This window comes from Arvicanthis niloticus, chromosome 12 (assembly GCF_011762505.2).
Source record: "Arvicanthis niloticus isolate mArvNil1 chromosome 12, mArvNil1.pat.X, whole genome shotgun sequence".
Classification (NCBI taxonomy): Eukaryota; Metazoa; Chordata; class Mammalia; order Rodentia; family Muridae; genus Arvicanthis; species Arvicanthis niloticus.
In genome coordinates this window covers 53,509,755-53,527,085 of record NC_047669.1, presented here as the reverse complement: position 1 = coordinate 53,527,085, position 17,331 = coordinate 53,509,755, and the positions used below count along the sequence as shown (strand labels likewise).

The 17,331-nt window shown below is 36.9% G+C and overlaps 1 protein-coding gene across 2 annotated transcripts in view; it reads right to left on the bottom strand.

Annotated features, from left to right (window-relative positions):
• Gbe1 (1,4-alpha-glucan branching enzyme 1) overlaps window positions 1-17,331 on the bottom strand; it is a 227,105-nt gene that overhangs the window by 171,691 nt on the left and 38,083 nt on the right. Inside the window, exons 1-2 of one of the 2 annotated variants that reach the window (XM_076943070.1) lie at window positions 15,603-15,623; window positions 6,705-6,874 (exon numbers count right to left, since the gene is read on the bottom strand). In XM_076943070.1, the coding sequence (XP_076799185.1) occupies window positions 6,705-6,874; window positions 15,603-15,607 (175 nt within the window). In that variant the 5' untranslated portion in view covers window positions 15,608-15,623. Of the gene's footprint in view, window positions 1-6,704; window positions 6,875-15,602; window positions 15,624-17,331 lie in introns of those variants that run through there. The other variant, XM_034515560.2, reaches the window with a different exon arrangement.

The following is a 17,331-nucleotide window of genomic DNA, read 5'->3' as shown; positions in this document are numbered from 1 at the left end:
TGTGTTCCTTGAGATAATACAGTATAGTGATTTCATAGTCTCCATCTGGATAGGTACATTCTATGGTATTCCCATGGAAACAAGATAACAAGAAACAAGAAATGATTCTAACAAAGTGTAGGCTGTATCCTTATCCTTAAGGGACAGGTGACTGTATTACTGACCCTAATCTATTGAACATCTCCATGAAACAGCATGCATCCTCTAAGCATGCCTCACTGGCATAAGGCTGGTCTGGATTATGTAATGAAGGAAAAGTACAAGTCACATGTGACTCCTAAGTCAAAGCCTTTAAAAACACCCCAGGATGTTTCCACTGATCTTCCTCTCCCCCACCACCCATCTTTCAGGAGATTAGCAGTGTCCCAAGGAAATGTTTTTCCATTATCCTGAATTCTACATGGAATAAAACACACTGGGCAGAGCCACAGCTGACTACTGAAGCCAACGTGAGTGGATAAAGAAGACTTTTGTCTTTACAAGCTGTTCAAATGTTGGAGCTGTTTGTAAGACACTGCAGTGAAAGCTGACTGTCACCATCTTAGATTAGAGGATGGAAGGTAATACAAAAACAAGTGATATCAGAATTGCAGTGTTCGATTTATAAAATACTTATAAACCAATCAACATAATCACTACATTTCAGGTCAGTGCCTCTCAAACTGTGATGGTAAATCAATTATACTTCTGCAGAATTAGAAATCTATTTTAGATCTCACATAAACTAGGAAGATAATGTGAAATCCAAACAAAACACTTTCAAAGTTGAAGGGGATTTCAATTCCTTGGCAATGCTCCAGTGCTAAATAGCATTGCAGGTACCATTTCAAGTTGGTCCCACACCCTCTAGCTCCCTGCACGGGTGCCCCTTTAAAGTGACTGAAAGAAAATGAAAAACTTGTCTCACTTTCCCTCAAATAAAGAAAATAAATGTACTTTGTAAAATGTGAACTTCTTTTGTCAAGAAGTTTTTAAAACACAGATGGCAGGCCAGCAGGATGGATCTACAGGTAGAAATGAGTATTATACAAGTCTGAGTACCTAAATTTGATTCCCCAGATCCTAGAGTAGAAGGAAAAAACAGATTCCAGATGACTGTAGTCCAGCTTCACACACACACACACACACACACACACACACACACATGCACACACACACACATGCACACCACATACTCCTTATACATTAAAACAAAAATACACACAGAAATAATAAATTGTTTTTAAAAATAATAAATGAAAATAGTTAGGTCTCCTTCAGTTTGGACAAAATCAACTATATTATTTTTTATGAGAGCTAATTCCTTCTGAAATGAATACAGTAATTTCTTAGCATTTGAAAATGCATCTTCTCTTCATGAATGTAGCAATGAACATGAGATAGACGCTTCACATTTGTAAAGAAGGACCCAAAGCAAACCAGACAGGAAACATCAACATAGCATCTTTTTCTCTCACTGAACCATGTGAAGGGACCAGGTTATGGAACTCAGCAGTATTTTCAAACCCAAGTCCTACCTTTTAAACACCAACTCATTACAACTTCTTTCTTAAAAAGCATTTATGTTCATTTTCTCAAAGCAGTTCTACCTAAAATACTCTCAGGTCAGACAATATATATATATATATATATATATATATATATATATATATATATATATATATATACATATATATATATACACATATATATGTATGTATATATACATACATATATATATGGGCTTAGTCATATATATATATATATATATATATATGCCCTGAAAAAAACAAAAGTCTAGAGTTGTTGGTTTCTACATAGATTAAAAGACAAGACAGTGATTAGAAAGCACTGTATTAAAGTATTTTAAAAACCAGGATGATAGGCATGAGTGAGTGAGTGAGTGAGTGAGTGAGTGAGTGAGTGAGTGAGTGAGTGAATGAGTGGAGGAACACCCTCATAGAAGCAGAGGGTGGGGGAATGGGATAGGGGGTTTCCGGGTGAGAAACCAAGAAAGGGGATAACATTTGAAATCTAAATAGAGAAAATATCCAATAAAACAAAACAGGAATAATGTTCCACAAAACAGAACTAAAGATGGCATACTCTTTACTTGCAATTCTGAGCTCTGAAGTTGAGTCTTATATATCCTTGGCTGGCACTCTACCCCTAAGTCAGATTCCAGCCTTTATTTATTTAGCTATTCATTAATTTATTTTGATGGTTGAATTTGTGATGCCCCTGCGTAGGCCTTGCTTCCCTAGGATTCTAGGCTATACTATCCTGAGTAGCGTAGCCCTTCCTTACTTGTTTTTTCTTAAGTATAGAAATTTTAGAGTTCTGAATACCTCTAAAATAGTGTCTAGTCTTAACAGCTTTTAATCACAGTTTCATTTGTATTGATATCCTACTACAGTTTAAAAAAATGAGGTTTATTATTAAATGCAGTGGTCTTCGCTACCTTAACTGATAAGTAAATTCTGGTTGATCAAAAATCATTTGGATAAATGCTGTCTCCAGGATATGGACAGCATTAAAATTAGACAATACAACTTCAAGAAAGGTAGAATTTTAAAACTCAATTCAACACAAAAGGAAAACGTTAACACAGGACTTCTTCACATTAAAATACAGATGCCTACAGAACAACATGGCTCAGCCAGTAAAGGTTCCTGTCACCAAACCTGACAACCTGAGTTAGATCCCTAGAACTTACATAGTGGATGAAAAGAACAGACTCCTACAACTTGTCCTCTGAGAAACATACATACACTACACACACACACACACACACACACACACACACACACACACATTAACAAAAAAAAGTATTTTTTGAAATATGAATCACATAATTTTAATTTCACTTTACAAAAAAACTTTTAAATCATTGTACTTTTTTTGTTTGTTTGTTTTTTCGAGACAGGGTTTCTCTGTGTAGTCCTGGTGTCCTGGAACTCACTCTGTAGACCAGGCTGGTCTCCAACTCAGAAATCCGCCTGCCTCTGCCTCCCAAGTGCTGGGATTAAAGGCGTGTACCACCACTGCCAGGCAACCATTATACTTTTAATAGTTAAATGTACTTAACTTAAACACAGTACTTAAACATCTTTAATTTAATTATTCAAACACCTCTGGTAGTTTTAATAAATCAACATTTGTAATAACTATAATTTCAGAATATATCGCTCAGACTCTTATTTATATATTGAGATTTATTTTAAAACTATTCTATTTGTAAATATAACAGAGAATAAAATACTAGTTGAAATTTTAGTTGAAATGTTTACCTTACTTTTGGGAGTAGGAATGTTATATAAAATTTAACTTGAGGGCCAGTAAAATGGAACAGTAGGTAAGGGAGCTTGCCTCCAAGCCTTGGACCTACGTGGTAGAAGTCCCAGGACCCAATGGTAGAAGGAGATATTGGATTCCTGCAAGACACCTAACCTTCACAAGCATGCACACACAGACCAACACACATGCAAAATAAAAACTGGTGGAGTGGGCTCGAAACTTTGAATACTCTCAATGAATCCTCACAATGTAATAAACGGAAACAGAAAGAACACATACAATTGAGTGCATGGTAAGCAGAGCAGCTGGGAAGGATAGCTTTTGAGCCCAGCATGGATGAGACCTAGAGCTTAAGAATCAGCACTGAATTAAAAAAAAAAAAAGTAAATGTTAATAAGAGATCCAGTACCAAATATGGCTATTGAGAATTAGAAATGAGGTCAGTTAATACTACGGAGACACTGAATTTTACACTAATTTCATTTCTATTAATTTTATTGTTTTATTAAATTTAATATTTTAAACTGTTATTCAAGTCATTTACTGTGAAAATTTTAACTAAGTGGAAAAAAAAAATTTCCAGGTTTGTGAATCTACTGTTAAACTGGCGATTTCGTTAAATCAAAATAGGTGCTAAGGATTTCTCATGAACTGTCAGCATCTGAGATCAAATTTTCCATAATCAGGTTTCAAAGACATAGTACAAAAAGAGAATAAAAAATATCTGTTAATGAATTTTAAATCTAATATATCTTAATTTGATAATACCTTAATAGATTAGGCTAAATAAAATATTATAAAAACTCATTAAAGTGTTCTTGTGCTTCACACTACTACTAAAAATCTTGAGTTATGTAAGGGCAATGAATTTTTAATCACTTTTAGTTTAAAAGTCTTTTTTTCTTTTTAATTTTCAATACAAGGTCTCATTCTATATCCCTGATCAGGAGCTTACTATATAGCCCAGATTGGCCTCAAATTCATAAAGAACTGCAACCTCTGTCTCCTAAATGCTGGAATTAAAGGCATGCTGGAGGGAATGAGTAAAGTCTTGAGCTAGTGAAGTCTTGAGTGACTGTGTGTTGTATGGAATGAGCCAGTCATGTCAAAAATGAATGCCTCAGATCCCTGTGAAACTGGCCAGGTCTTCCCCATTTGGGCAAGGCTCAGAGCAACTGGCACAGACTTCCTCTGGTCTGAGTGTAAATGTTGAAGGCTAGTATAGATGCTATCCAGCAATAGACCAATGTGTGGAAAACCTAGCAACTGCAGCTTCCTCCTGCTGCATGAGAGCAGCCTGACCTTGGGTTATACAGCACAAACACGCTGAAGTTCCAAGCTGCTGCTGTAGGTGACACCACTCCATCAGAGATATAACACACCTGACCCCAGCCTTTCTGTGCATGGATCTATGTGTCTATCTTTCCTTCATCCCTTGCCACCCCACTCCAGTCAGATTTTCAGATGCAAGCATCCCTAGATCCAGGCAGCCTGGATGACCACATTTGGCTTTGTTCATGTTTTAAGCTATAATGTTTGTTAAAAAAAAAAACCTACTTTCTATTTATAGTTCTATATACTTTGATTAATACATACAGTCACATAATCATCAATGGTAGTTTGAATGAGAAATGTCCCCAATAGGCTCACATATTTGAACACATGGGACCACAGTTAGCAGTGCTATCTGAGGAATTATCATGCATTAAGGACATAGGAAGCACATTCTAATTCATTCTCCTCCCCCTCTGGCTCTTGATCTTATTTTTTGCTCTGCTCTGCTCTCTGCCTGTGGCTGAAGATGCAATCTCCCACCTTCCTATTCTAGACATCTGATGCAGCACTTCCCCTACAATATGGACTCTCCATCTAGAATTGTATCTTAGTTAGGGTTCCACTGCTGTGAAGAAACACCTTGACCAAGGCAACTGTTATAAAGAGAAACATGTAATTGGTGCTGGCTTACAGTTTCAGAGGTTCAGTCCATTATCATCCTGATGGGAAGCATGGCAGTGTCCAGGCAGATATGATGCTGGAGAGGAAGCTGAGAGTTCTACATCTTCATTTAAAGGCAGCCAGGAGGAGACTGATTCCACACTGGCTGGTGAAGCTTAGGCATAGGAGACTTCAAAGCCCACCCTCCACAGTGACATATTTCCTCCAACAAGACCACACAATACTCCAACAAGCCCACACCTTAATAGTTCTATTTCCTGTGGACTAAGCATTCAAACACATGAGTCTATGGAGAGCAAACCTACTCAAGACCACTACAAACCACCAAATAAACTCTTTATGCTGTAAGTCATGTTTGATGACGGTCTTTAACACAGCAACAAAAAGTAACTAATACTAACCAGCATAGTGACTGTGGTTTAAATCACTTTTCTCATTCCAGATATACCCTCATGCCCTCATTCCCCTGACAACAATAGTCTATTTTCTATCCCTATACATTTGGCATTTCCAGAATGTCTAGAAATAGATTAATACATCATGCAAAACATTTTAGTCTGACAATATCAAACCTGAAGTATTATACTCCTCTATGGTACTAAAGATTATAATCATTTTCATGTTTCTTTTGCTGATATCAAAGACTTTTTGACAATGTCTGTTTTATGCAGTTATTTCACTTTCAAAAGACAGCTTTCTTCCTTGTTTTATTATAGTATTTCCTTATTCTCTAAGCATAAGACATGGCAGGCTGTCTTACAGGGTGCTTTTTGGGGGGATGGGGAGGTGGCTTTTCTTGGTATGTGTTTTGTTGGGGGAGCTTTTTTCTTGAGGTTTTTTTTTTGGGGGGTGGGCTTCTCCTTTCAACCACTAGACTACAAGCTAAGAAGTCTTTTTCTTGATATTGTACTTGTTTGTAGACTTAACTCTGTCCAGTGTAGGTAATAATACAGATGACTAAAGAAAGGAAAGATGAAGCAGACAAAGACAAACAGCATCTGAGTGGTCGAGGTCCCTATGTAGTAGGCTGAATGTCTAGTTTACTTTTACTGAAGACTCAAAGCAATATAAGACTACAAAGGATCCAAGAACTCTGATACCAGCTGGTGACTGCAAAAGCTCATGAGTTATCTATGCCAATATTTTTAGCAATATTGTGTCCTTTTTTTCAAAACATGGCAGCAATATTGAGTAATTTGCAGTCCTCTTTCTAACACTATTTTTCTCACATCCTGTTATTTTTTTTTTGTGCACTGTATTCTAGAAAGGGAAGATTCATGAATACACGAATTATAAGATAGCAGAAGCAATTAGACCACATGAAGTAAAATATTTAGTGAATACTATGACATTAGCTGGAAAGTCAGATAACTATTTGAATCATTAATATTAATATAATTAAACATGCAAATTAAGTCTTCATGACAGAAAAATAAAATATTAATATCCTCAATGCTTTCAAAAATACTTACTGAATTCTCCAGTAAGAAAAACTCCTTCTGCTCCTGGGGCCCATTCTTTGCAGTATATGCCACCATCAGAACATCTGTGTATGCCAAATGATTCATAGCCTCTGGAGAACTTATCGATACCACCTTCATTCTTTCCAATGTCACTCAAAACCTGGTTAAATTTCTTATACCTTTGAAAAAGTAGAAAAGAAAGAAAAAAAGTTAGAAATTTTGCCTTCCAAACAAAAGAAAGTAACATAGTCAAATCAGCAATAAAACAAAATTACTCTCCAGCAGAGCTTCACAAAATTTTCCTGCAATAGGGCAGAAGCTTTGGCAGACATCTGGTCTCTTTATCACAGCTACTCAACTGTGTCTCTGAAGCATGAAAGAGTCCACAAATAAAATGTTAATGAAATGCTTGTCTGTTTCCAATAACTGTGTACTTACAAATATGGGAGATGGCAGGTTGAATTTGACCTGTGGGCTGTAGTTTGTCTATCCTTACTCTAAATCTTCTGACCACTGAGAGAACAATACCATGTCAAATTACAGAAGCCAGTTGGCATAAAGTGAAACTGATGATCCCCAAACTAAGATAGGCACAGCAAGCATATGGCTGCTCCTGACCCTCCTCTAGTTCCTCAGGATTCCAGGATCATTCCTGATGCATTTAAAAATAGATAAAAACAACAACAACAGTAACAAAACTCAACTTCTTTTCACTAATTCATCTTTACATCTGATGCAAACTTGAAAAAAAGAAACCAGTAAAAACAAAGGAACAAACCAGGAAGTAGACTGTCTTATGTTAGGGTTGCAAATGTTGGCATGAAACCCATGACCAAAAGCAACACAGGAAGAGAAGGGTTTATTTGACTTCCAAATCACTGTTCATCACTGAGAGAAGTCAGTCAGCCACTCAAACAGCAGGAACCTGGATACAGGAGCTGATGCAGAAGCCATGGAAGAGCTTGCTCAGCCTCACAGAAACCAAGAACGCCATCCCAGGAAGACCCTACCCACAATGGGCTGATTCTTCCCCACATCAATCACTAAGAAAATGTCCTGTAGACTTGCCTACAGCTCATCCTACAAAGTCATTGACTCAACTATGGCTCCTTCCAGTTGACATAAACCTAGCCAGCACACTCGTCTTTCATTTTAAAAGTACAGGTGCCAGAACTACAAGATGAATTTCTCCTCAGTATCTCCTTTAAATATAGGGCATAAAGAGATAATAATTCCCAGAAAGATAGTATGAAACTACATGGAAATACACAGGGAATATACAAAATCTGAGCTGACTAACAATGAACAAACAAAAAGTGAACATAGTTTAACAGACAGAATCTGTACAAATTTCATGTTCACGTGAATTTAAAACCGAGCCCAATACTATATAACAATAACAGAATTCAAATATAACTAAAGACCTAAAGAATGAAATGGGGACAGATAAATGGCTCAGTGAGAAAAATGTGCTTGCTACCAAACCAACTGCCCTAAGTTTGATGCCTGGAACTTATGTGAAGAAAAAAGAGATTCAACTATTGTCAAATGTTTAAGGCCTGTACACGTATGCAGACTAAATAAATGTAGAAAACTAAAAGAAAAAGAGGCAAGAGAAATGTAATTTTAAAATAACTGATGTATCACAATAGCCAAAAATTAAAATTTTAAAAAGAGAAACACTGGATTTCTGTGTGTTTTTAGGGGAGTGGTTGGTTTTCCATTGTAAGGTTCCATGTCAAATCTTGCCATGCAAAAATGACAGCATGACACATTCCTGCCCCTGGAGAAGAGTTATCAAGGCATGGACCTCTACAAGTGTTGACAGTTGCTAAGTGTAAGCCTTGTTTGTACAATATATATATTTGGCTTTATGTTCCTCCTTTGGAAATATTCCCTCCAGCCAAGGTTAATAAAACCATGATAATTAGAAACAGCAAATGTCTGGGAGGCAAGGGTGTGCCTGGTATTCCTTAGCAAGGTGGTGAACAATGTGACCTTCAGAACAGCCATTAAGGCTGTGCGAAAGAACTCTGAAAACCTGAGTTCAAAAATGTATAGTTTCTCAACTATACGAAATATAAGGATACAATATGAATTGTATGAAGGGCTTCATGGACCAGAAATAACAAAGGCAGCTGCACTAATGAGCCAGCTTGTCAGAAAGATACAAAGGCAGGCAGAATTCTGAGTTCAAGGTCAGCCAGTGATACAACTAATTTAGGTTCAGGGGTGGTGGGAATGGTGATCTCAAAGCCAGATGCTACCAACCTAGGTTATGGTCTACACTTACAAAGGTAGGCAGATCTCTGAATTCATTTTCTACATTAAAAAAAAAAATGTACTCAATGTTTTTTTTTTCTAAAAATCAAGGGGCTAAGGTTATAAAATGCCAATTCAAGGGATAATCAAAGGGGAACCTGGGGTAATGATTGAATTGATATATAAATAAAAGACTGGCCTGCAAGAGCTAAGCCATCTACACAGTTGTCTGGAGAGCCAGGTCAAGCAGAACACAAAGCTGTCAGCTTGGATATTAATTCCTAGTTGTTCTTTTGCCACTCCCAAACACCCCTTCCTCAAGGCCCCCCCGCTCTAAGCTGAGGCTAGTCCTTAGCAGTTCCTTTACTCAGTCTACTCACTCTCTCTTACTCTGCTCTCTTTTTCTTTTATAAAACGTGAGTAGTGCTTTCCTAAAATATCAGTTTTCCATACTGCTGATGATTTTTATATTAATAAGTGAGCTAAACATTCTTCTATAACATTCATAGGAATTTCACTGGGTATGTAAAACTATGTTTATAAAGCTAGATTTATGGAACTAGAACTGTTAGCTTTGGAACAAACCTGGGTTTCTGACATAATCATGGGCTGAGATCACACTAACGAGTGATAGAGTGATAAGACAGCATTGCAAATTAGCAAGAAAAAAATTGCATGTCTAATAACACATTGTAACCTGTAAGCCTGCCATTAAAATGTCATCTTTAACACCAGTTATTTCTACTAAGATCAAAAATATAAACATTAAAATATAAATTACAGAAAATGAAAATAAATAAAACCAAGTAGGTCAAAATATAAACCTTGAGTTCCATTCCCTACTACAAGACCAGGGAGTATGGACAGGATGTAGCTGGAGTGGGAACAACGATTCTCAAAGTTCTTTACTAGAATAAAAAAGAATAATCTTGTAACCTTTACTACAATTTCAAAACTGCTTTGTTCAAGTAACTCCCATTTTAGAAATGTATTCTTTAGATATGTTCCACCTAAGTATCAATTAAGGCACTGTTTTATCACCAAACGATGGGGAATGATGTATCTAGTTTACAATGGGAAACTAGTTGAATAAACTTACAAAATATTCACACAGTAAATTGCAAGAATTGCTCTAATTCAGAGGGAGTCCCATTATGTAATAATCAGATAATAAAATGACTAAATGATATGAAACAACTAGCAAAAGAAATCTGGATTTGGGGGAAAAAAATACAATTCATCTCTAGGAAGAATAAAATCAAACAAGGGACAATGTAAAGAGAATCAAAGATCCACTGCAGTCCTTACCCCATGACACACGACGGGCCCCTTAGTTAAGTTGTGTGGGTTCTGTGAATAAGGATGAGGCACTGAACACACTTAAGAAACACAAGATGACAAAGATTGCTACTGAGCTTTCCCTACAGTGTTGGAAGCCACAAGCACATGGAAGCTTCACGGAGAAGGACAGCACAGGCTCCACTGACAGCCATGGCCTCTACTTCAAGAACTTTATTCAAGACCGAAGCATAATCTCAGTTTCCTGAGAATTTAATCAGTGGCAAAGGTTTCCAGATAGTTAAAGTGATGATCTAGGCAAACAAACCAGGTTACAGATCTGACAGGATACAAGAAAAAAACAGAACAAACAAAAACAAACCCCGTTTAAAAACTGAAAAAGTTTCTTTTTAAAAACTAGATTCATATACTACTAAGATCCACTTCTTCATATGTATTTTATTTCATGGGGACCCTTTTTAGATACAATTTGTTTTTAAGGAAGCTCTAATTCAGAGCAAATACCATTAAGGAATTATCAGACAATAAACTGACTAAATGATATGAAACCACTAACAAAAGAAATCAGAATTTAGAAAAAAACAATTATCATAATATAAAGAAAAATACTAACTTATTTTTTAAAGACACACACTTCCAGATGTTAAGTACATATAATTATTTTATTGTCAATCTACATATGAATGATTAAAAACAGTCTTAGTTTTAAGGAGTTGTTTGTTTGCTTTGTTTAATCATTCTTATAAATTTGCTAAAATTCCGTTCCAGTGCTTCATTTGGTGAAGTTTCAATGGAAACAGGATTATAGCACTCTATTACTTTCACCAGATAGTTTGCCTCCCCTCAAGGTCAGCCCCTTAGCTTCAGATACAGGAATGCACATTCCACTTTGAAATCACTATGGCTCAGAAAAGGAAGTGCCTGGAGGTACAGCAAGCTCATCACGCCTATGCCCTCTCAGGCTACAGTCGGCTCCCTTAATATCTTTTCTATGAATTTATAGGATACTTAAAAACTAGGTCAAATTTTGGTAACCAAACCTATCTTATGATGTTAATACAGGACCAAACATTTTGAACAGGCATGAAAAATTATTGTAAATACTATCAGATGCTACTTGTATCAATTAACTTTAAAAAAAAAAAAAGGAAAAAAATAAGAGGCACATAAGCATGCATTCTTCAAGGTCAGGGAAATAAAGCCAATAAGATGTATCACTACTGGTCCCAAAAGGTATCTTCAATAACATCTCAAACTAAAATCATCTGTCCTTAAGAAGGCAGTGGCTATGTTTTACTCCTATGGTTATTCATCTTACAATTAGAAGTAACAGCACAGGATAATAGCAGCTTTGTCTTTAGAAATAATCAGTCCAGGTTTATTATGTTAGGCTCTGTATGTGACCTTGAATAAGTCACTTAAAGTTCTCTTCTCTTCTCTCCCTGCCCCTGTTCAATACAAAGAAACCTCATAGGTCATGGGGGATCAATGAAGGCACAGTGGGGTCCTTCCCACAGCAGACAGCATGTACTCAGGAGGTCCTGGCTGTAGCTCTCCTCTGAATGGAAATGGTGGTGCATCACTCCTCTCTGAAACATTACAGTTTCCTTTCATTTGTAACACGTGTTTAAACTTTAATGCCCATGTTAATTAGGGAACATTTATGGTTTGCTCCCATTTCCAACAGTCTCTGAGAATCCATGCCATAAAAATATAGACACAGGAGCATATAACATGTTCTCAGTATTCTATACTGACTGTAATACACAGGTTTGGGGTAAAATCGGAGTTAAAAAACAAAATTGATTGAATGAATTAAATGCATAGAGAGGCTACTCTAAGGAAATCAAAAGAAACGGGGCCGGGGGAGGAACAGGCTAAAATTTGTTCTCCTGGAAGATGACTTATACCAGATCATATGTAGTGATGCTAGGTATTGATGCCCCAGTTTCAAAGAGAGTTCTGAATACCACAGATATATCTTATAGAGGAGTTCATGACCTAACTGAAAATGTAGAACCCATGCTCAAGTCCTTCTGAATGAGCATAAAAATAAAAGAAAGTCTTAGGGGAAGTTCCTTGCTCAGTAGCTCAGATTATGAGATTTTATTTTGTTTCCTGCTTCCATGAGGAAATTATCTCTCCAGGTAAGAAGCTCAAGGAGGGTTTCTAAAAGGTAAAGGGAACAGACTGAAGAGAAGTCCAGTAGAATCTGCTTAGAAGACAAAAGAGCATTGAGTCAACCATTAAATTGATTCAGGTGTTGTGTTGATTTGAATGAAAATGGCCTCCACAAACTCTTATGTTTGAATGACCTCAGTTGGCAGAACTGTTTGGGAAGGACTAGGAGGTGTGGCCTTGTTGGAGATGTGTCTTGGGAGCAGGCTGTGAGGCTTCTAAGGCCTCTGGAACATCCTAGGGCTCCCTCTGTCTGCTGCTGCTCCAGCTGCCTGACATGTACTATGTCAGTTCTGCTGTCATGTGCTCTACCCCTCTAAAACTGTAAGCACAAAATAACTCTTTTATAAATTGCCTTGGTCATAGTGTCTTCTCACAGCAATGTTAAAAAAAAATAATATAGATGTTTAGCAGAATTTTTCTTTTTATGGGGAAAATATCCACAATACACAGATGTCTCCACATGCTGAGCTTACCAAATGATGGTTAGGCACTTAAGACCTTAGAATGAGTATTTTATGTTCCTCAAGCAGATGCAAATATTTATCAATAATAAAGCCCCAATACTTCAGCTTCTACAGCGCTGAAATTATAGGGATACGCCACCACAATTAGCAGAGAAATGTTTAAGGGTAATAATTAGAAGGGTGATTTTTGTTACTATGGCTCTATAAATTAATGAAATCTTTATGAAACAAAAATTGTTGAAAGCACTGGAATTCTATTTTATAAAAGTGATCATTGAAAATAATTTAAACTTTGACTTCATAGTGCATGTTGGCATGAATTAGCTTCATGTTACTATAACAAAAGACCTGGGGCAACTAACTTTATAAAGAGAGAGCTATAAGTGCATGTCTTTGACTGAATATAGTTGGGATATCTATACTATACCCTACAAAGCCAGGCGGTATCGAAACAGAGCAGGTGAAAAGACTGTAAAAGTCAGATGACTGAGAAGAGGACTATAAAACACTGCCTTCTGGATGTGACTTCCTATTGCAACCATGAGCACATAGCAAGGTTTAGATCTATGCATCACTTGCACAGACAAAAATCAAAGTAAAAATAGGAAGGGGAATAGCTGTGAAGAAAAGAAGTCACCAGAAGGAGAAGGAGAATAAGGGGGAGTTGGGGGAAGGGGGATAAATATGATCATAAAACATTCTTTACATGTTGATACATGTAAACAAAAATTACTTTTAACTAAATTAAATCAAAATGTCAGCAAAGGGAAAATGTATGCAGCTCACAGTTTTAGAGTTTAAGCTAGAAAGTCCTGTTAGTTCATCCTCTGGTAAAACTGGCATATTGTCATAGAGTATATGTACAAAATGGGAATATTTCAAATGGCGGGAGATAACAGAGTCCCACAATTACAAAGTCGTGCTCACAAGGACAAGAACATTGCTCACAGGGCTCTACACTCTATCTGTCCATATTACCTTTATAAGGACCTTCAACATCCAAACCTGACCAATGTGGTTCCTTATTTTTAAATGGGATTCATTATTTTTAAGTGTCTCTCATCGAGATAAATGCATGAATTTTTAATTCTATTTTCATGTCAGAGATGTTTCCAATCTTCAGCCATATGATACACTCTTGACTGATACCCAGAAATGGCAGAATTGGAACCATGTCAGCAGAGGTGACAAGCAAGTAGAGTCACCCACTGCTCACACACTTGGTGAGCATCTTTTTTATGTCAGGCATGCAACAGCCACTCTGGGCAGAGAAAAGACTATGGATGTGTAAAGACAGTGAAGGAGAAAGCAAGGCATAGGAATGCGCTAGGTAAGGAGCTAACAGAGGCAGGGGTGGGGGAAGGGATTGCAGTTCACATTTAAGGGCCTGCGTTTGCATCTCTATAGCAAACATAAGGGCTAGTCACATAGTGTGTTTATGTAAACCAACGAGGTCAGAAGGAGAAATGAAAAATGATGACAGAGTAATTCCAGGCAGCTCACTTGACAGTGAGCCTCAAATACTTAGGGACAAGTGAGAGATCCTATTTCAAACAAAAGCAAGGTAAAAAAAGATTCCCTAAGTTATGCTCACATGTGAACTGCGACATGTATGTGTCACAATCACAGGTACACAAATACATATACTTAAATATAGCATACATATACATATTTGAAAAAATTCTTTTTAAAAAAAAGGAAGAAAAGTGGTCAGAACGTAAATTTTACAAAGACAGGAAACAAATATCTGTTCTAAAATCTAATGTATTACAAACACCTAAAATATTGAGACATAGTAAAGACTCAATTTGGAGCTTTTAGTGAGTACCTATTCTTTGCCAGGATGTGTATAAGCAATGTTGATAGAATAACATTAGAATCTAGACTAGGAATGTGCCCAAATTCTAATGTAAACAGTTTCACATCATAAATAATTTGAAACGGTGGTATGAAAACCTATTTATTAAATACACAATGGTAATATACCTAAATAACCTTTTCCATGAAATAACTAATAAGCACAGTGATAATTGTATTCAAGATGATTGCTACATTTGAGGTTAACATAGAAAAACCAATACTCTATTAAGATTTAAGATAAAATTTACTGACTATACAAGATCACCTGCAGATTCCTCTATGGTATTTTCTATTTTCTTTCAAAAAAAAAAAAAAAGGCAAAAAGAGAGAAAGAAAGAAAGAAAGAAAGAAAGAAAGAAAGAGAGAGAGAGAGAGAGAAAGGGAGGGAGAAAGGGAGGGAGAAAGGGAGAGAGAGAAAGAAAGAGAGAGAGAGAGAGAGAGAGAGAGAGAGAGAGAGAGAGAGATTGACTTAAAAGAAGCAGAAAGCCAGGTGTGACAGTGCATCCCTTAATCCCAGCATTCAAGAGGCTATGTAGATATGTAGAGAGACCCTGCATTAAAAACCAATATAAAATATTTTTTTAAAAAATTAAAAAGCAGCAGAAAACGTGAAATTATAAAACTGCAACAATTCAATGATATTGATTTTAGCTTAGTCTAAACATTAATTCAATTACAGAACAATGTTATATTCCAAAATATAACTTCTAAAAACTCCTATTCAGGGCAGTGATATGGCTGAGTCAGTGATAACAGTCACTGGCCAACCTTGAGCTATGTTTGATTTCAGGATCCCACGGGGTGGCAGGAGAGAACAGGTTCCTAAGGGTTGGCCTCTGACCTCATGTTCTGTATGCTGACACAGATGCACACTCCTGTGGCACGTGAGTTCTCTCCCTGTCTCTGTCCCTCTCTGTGTCCGGCCGTCCTCTTTCTCCTCTTCCTCCTCCTCTTCTTCCTTTTCCTTCTTCTCTCTCTCTCTCTCTCTCTCTCTCTCTCTCTCTCTCTCTCTCTCTGTCTGTCTCACACATGCTCACACACACAAACACACACACACAAATGAATAAAAGGCACAAGAACACAACAAAGAGTTAACTTCCTATTTTCTGATATTATGAAACAAATGCTATTTAAATAGCAAGTTTTTGATAGTTACCATACAGTCAAACTTAAATTTTTAAAATGGTCTCTTGCTTATACCAAAACTATTTAAAAGTTTTAGGAGGAAGAAAAGGGAAGTCCATTGAAAACTGTTGTCCTTTAACAGGTAGAACTGGTTGTACTTAGTGTCCTGAGAGTAAATAGTGGCTGCTGTTGGTTAAACGTTCTCTCCTAATTCTGGCACAGAGCCATCCATGAGGAAAGGCTACTGCAGAAATCCTTCCAGGTCTAAAACCTCCACTTTTTAGTGAAATATTCATAGTCAATTCATAATTACTAAATAAGGTCCACTTCATATTACTTAAAAAGTCGTACAGAACTCACTTCTTTTCACTATCAAATATTTATTGTTAGAATTCTACTTATTGAATGTAAATGCTATATGGTTGAGGAAACACAGGGAAACACCTACTATATAGCCATTAATGTAAACATATTTTGACTTCTAAACAGATTAATTAATTATAATAAATTAACAAAAGGTTGGTAGAAATTAATTTTAATCACTGTGCTTTGTCTCCTGGTCGTGAGCAAATTAATAATGTATTGTCCTTGCAGTTTACTAAGGTATGATTAATGGTCAGTATTAAAATTCTTGGGGTCTTCTGGCAAAGTGAAAACATGATTGCCTAGCTAGAAAAAAAAGTCCTCTACTGCAATAAATCAGAATTACTGAAGGTAAACCCTAGGAGATGGCCCATCTGGTCAGTCCTGGGAGCACCAGGAATTGTCACAAGCAGAAGCTGCCAGCCGCTTTCCCAGCCCCTCTTTCGAGTCACGCTCCTGTTCACGTCTCTGCTACATGCTCAGCTGATTACCACGGAAAAGGGCAGAGCTGTAACTGTCCGACTGACCTTTCAGTTTATTTTCTCTTGTGTAATCTGAAACACGAGCTAACACAGTCTGAGGCTACTGATTTCTACAAAGAATTCTGACTTCATGTTTCAACAGTCTCTGCTCAAACAGCAGTCTGCTCGCCTGTGTTCGGGTTTCCTTGTTTGGAAATCCTAAAGGAACACCAGCTTGTATGCACTGGAGACTGAAGAAGCCCTGGGTCTTCTATCCAGTAGACCACAGTCTGTGGTGCGCCTGAGCGTTAGTGGCCATCCAACTTGGTGAGAAGCAATTCCAAGCACCGGTAACCTTGCTCAAATCTTGGTCTTGTATTGAATGTAACTGGACCAATAACAGATTATAAACTATTGTGCATACTTTTCTGTCTTTTGACAGGAATGATACATTTCTTAAATGCTGTCAAAAAACTTTATGCTCATCATAGAAGACAAAAGCAGAGAGATTTTAATGAGTTAAACAACATATAGCCTAGACCTAACACCAGCCACACGACCTTAAGGAAAATGAGCATGGAGGTTGGAGCTTCTCTTTCTTAAACTTGAAATGCCACATGC